At 37.6% G+C, this 3,714-nt stretch overlaps 1 protein-coding gene across 1 annotated transcript in view; it reads right to left on the reverse strand.

Annotated features, from left to right (window-relative positions):
* Window positions 1-608: 608 nt before the first annotated feature.
* Window positions 609-3,714, reverse strand: part of LOC130549389 (fibrocystin-L-like) — a 30,574-nt gene continuing 27,468 nt past the window's right edge. Inside the window, exons 28-33 of the mRNA XM_057326597.1 lie at window positions 2,657-2,792; window positions 1,947-2,336; window positions 1,707-1,861; window positions 1,395-1,541; window positions 1,090-1,243; window positions 609-971 (exon numbers count right to left, since the gene is read on the reverse strand). Of these exons, the coding sequence (XP_057182580.1) occupies window positions 730-971; window positions 1,090-1,243; window positions 1,395-1,541; window positions 1,707-1,861; window positions 1,947-2,336; window positions 2,657-2,792 (1,224 nt within the window). The 3' untranslated portion in view covers window positions 609-729. The remainder of the gene's footprint in view (window positions 972-1,089; window positions 1,244-1,394; window positions 1,542-1,706; window positions 1,862-1,946; window positions 2,337-2,656; window positions 2,793-3,714) is intronic.

Consider the following 3,714-nt stretch of genomic DNA (forward strand, 5'->3'; position numbering starts at 1 on the left):
CTTAATTTTAGGGCTCTTACATCCAGTGTTGGGTGTAACTAGTTACTAAGTAATTAGTTACTGTAATTGAATTACTTTCCCTCAAAAAGGTAAAGTAAGGGATTACTCTTATTTTTTTCTGTAATCTAATTACAGTTACTTCGGTTGTAACTAAGTACTGTGTAATGTATACAATAGTGGAATTGACATTAAAATTCAAAGTCTAACTTTAAAATGCATGCATTAATATATCTTTCTCACATTTGTTTTGACATTTTTCTAAATATCTTTAGTTTTGCACAGAAAAGGGTCATATACAGTTTTTAAAAATCACATGGTGGTGAATAAATGACAGATTTTATTTTTTGGGTGAACTATTTTCTTAAACTTTACCAGGAATTGGGGTTTTTGTCATTACGTTTGAATGTGTAGTGTGAGAATTGGACTTTACCGCCATCTAATGACCACTCCTCATACTAGGACTAGATTAATTTATCAAAACATAACAGACAGCACAATAATGCTATATATAGATTTTTATTGGTGACAAGTGAATGTGAATATAATTCATAGTAAAGGCATTTGATTTTCTATTCAAAAATTAAAGTTGAAAATTATTAAATTATGCTCTCAGATTAAAAGGCATAGCTTTAGAAATCATTTTGAGAAAACAACAAAAAGAAATACGTAATAATTATGATTTTTTTAACAGAGCGAATATTGTAGTTTCTCCATTTGTTTGAGTTGTCACTAGGTTTGTCTGAACAGGAGGAGTAGAGCAGTTAACAGCATGAGCAGACACACAGATGGTGATGTGATGGATGGACTAGAGTCAAAGATACAAAAAAAGATGCAGTCTGTGGGGACAACCCCTGGACGTCCTGTAGTAGTTGTATCTGGATGTTCTGAAGGAGTCGTAACCGCTCTGACAGTAAAGGATCTAGACTGAGCATTCCATTTATTCAGAGTAAATGCTAACATGAAGTTTCCGCCTGCAGAAAGGATAAAGAGAGCGATGAAAATGAACTGGTAACTCTTTTTAGGAACAGCAACATAATACATAGTTTTATGTGTGTCGTCCAACCAGTTTGTAGAAATGAGATGACTCACCGCTGGTTAAGATGGAGAGGTCGGTGTAATTTGCCCAGCAGCCACTGAACAGGATGGTGGTGTTTCCAGAAAGTCCCTGCGCTGGATTCCCATTCGCATCTTTGAGCACAGCTGAGATTGTTAGACTCGTCACACCCACAGACACACAGTTACCCTGAAAACACACACATAAAAACATTTATAAAAGCACAGTTTAGCTCAAATACTCTATTCTTCATTCAAATTATACATTTATAACATTAAACAGATCTTATTTTTCAAAGCTAAGATGAAGTGTGATGTCTTTAGCAAAAGTCCTGTTTCACCTCTGAATCCAAAGCCATGATGCTGGGCTGCACGCTGAGGGGTCCAGGATACAACGCAGCCACAGGCTGGACCACCATTACCAGAGAAGACACCGTCCTGACCGACTCCATCTGCTGGTCTTCACGAGTCACTTCCTGAGTGGCCGCCTGAGAGACAAATAAGAGGAAAAGTTGGTAAAACATCATTCAATTCAATACATTTTAATAGTTGTTGTCGTCGTCACTTTTCATTTAGTCACCCAATACTGCCTGGCATCTTTATAAAAAATGAAATGCAACTTTAGTGATAACATGAGCTGACTCAAATCTTACCTGACTCCAGGACGGGTCACTGGAAGAGGGCGGAGGAGGGATCATCTCCAGTGACGACACGTTGAAGCCGATGGACTGACTCAGATTCCCTGAGACGGCAGCACGACCAAGTTCATCAGCGACGTTCTTCAGAATCAAAAACTGCTGGTCGTCTTCTGAAAATGTTCAAAATGGTATTTCAGTCGTTGTGAAGTTATCTTACAATTCAATCAATGCTTTATTTACATCGTCTGGTCCTACCAGTGGTGCCGGTGGTGTTGTTGGTGCTGTCGGTGCTGTTCATGTTGTTTGTGGTGTTGGTGCTAAACGTCTGGACGGGTGGCAGACTGATCTCAATCTCCACCGTCAGTCCAGTGGAGCGCCGTCTTCGTGCACCACCGCCCGCACGGACGATCTTGGTGATTCGAATCATGTTCTGTGGTACTTTGAGGAATGCAGCCAGATTTCTGATCAGATTAGCTCCGAAGAACTCTGCTTCGGTCATGGCCGGGAGGTTAAAGGCCACGACAAGAAGCGGCGAGGTGCGGATCTGGAGCGGCTCTGAGCCTCGAAGAAGTATGTACAGCATTTTGTAGTCTGGGTCAAAGAAGTTGGAGGCATGGGTGGAATTAAAACTTGGAAGATATTGACCTAAAGAGAACAGAGAGGAATAAAAAATGAATTACAATTAGAAACTCTGCTGTGGTGTTCATATTACAGTATATTTTTCTGGGGTTTACATTTAGTAACTCTTCTGTAGTCAGAAGGTACAAAGGCCAATATTATTTTTTAAAACTACATATTTAAAGAAATGCCATTATTAGTAGTATTATTGTTAGCATAACAATAATGTTTTTAATTTTTGTAATTCCAAAACATTGTTTATTTTCAATATTAAAAAAATATAGATTTATTGTCTTCCGGGCCTGTAGGGGGAGCTGTATTATCTGCATGACTCTACTGTACTCTACCTGGATATGTGGGCTCAAGTGCTGTGTATTCAGTGTTGCCTGCATTCCACTGAGCGTTAGTTGGAGCAACAAGTTTGTTGTTTACATAGACGTCTAACCGCTGAGGGCTTGAGTAAAATACAGCCACCCTAACAGCCTGTAGAGAACAGAAGTTATGACAGTTAACAACAGCTAGAGTTAACATAAAAAAGACGCTGCGTGCTGCTCTTTTAAAAAAGCACGAAAAAACATGAAAAACGCGGTCTGTGTGATCGGCCACTAATACTGTAACTTACGTGTAATAACGCACACAATATCAGCAAAATATCAGCATTTGATTGTCTAATACAGTGGCCACAAAGCATTTGATAAATTACTGTAAAGCAACATACAAATAAACTATTTAACATAGTTAAAGCACTCTCTAACACGATCTAATAGTGTGCAACAACTTATTTTGCAGAAACCATTAATAATTTTAGTTCATGTTAGTTAATATAAATACAGTTGCTTAATATTTGTTAACGACAGTTCAGTGTGCGTTAACTATTTTCTACATATACAACTTTTGAATTTAAAAATGCATTTTGAATTTAAATGTAAATTAAAATTAATAAATATTGTGTGAATATAATGTGACTACAGTTTATATGTGTGTCAGATATAAACTTTCCTTTTCTTATGTCATGTGTAGCACAAACACCGATCAAGTTAATGTGACTATTGCTGGATCTGTCTGCGATGTCCAGTCAGCCAATGAGACACAGATTATCTGTGTGACCAACGATCAACCAAAATCCCAGGAAACTAAAGTGCGAGTCCTGATAGGAAACAGAGGAATCGCCAGAATGGTAACACCAAGATATATTTGATATCAGATATTTGGGCCATCTAAAATAAAAAAAAACTACAAACTATAAGGTTCAGCCAAATCCTAAAAAGCTGAAACTTGTCCTCCCTGAAACTAACCACATACAAACATACAGTACAAGCTACCACATTTTTTTTAGTCGTTTAGTTTTTTAAATAAAATAACTCTTTTTAAGACTGAACATTAGCATGCTGAAGATGTTTCTTCT

This window comes from Triplophysa rosa, unplaced genomic scaffold (genome assembly GCF_024868665.1).
Source record: "Triplophysa rosa unplaced genomic scaffold, Trosa_1v2 scaffold112_ERROPOS181078, whole genome shotgun sequence".
NCBI classification, from domain to species: domain Eukaryota; kingdom Metazoa; phylum Chordata; class Actinopteri; order Cypriniformes; family Nemacheilidae; genus Triplophysa; species Triplophysa rosa.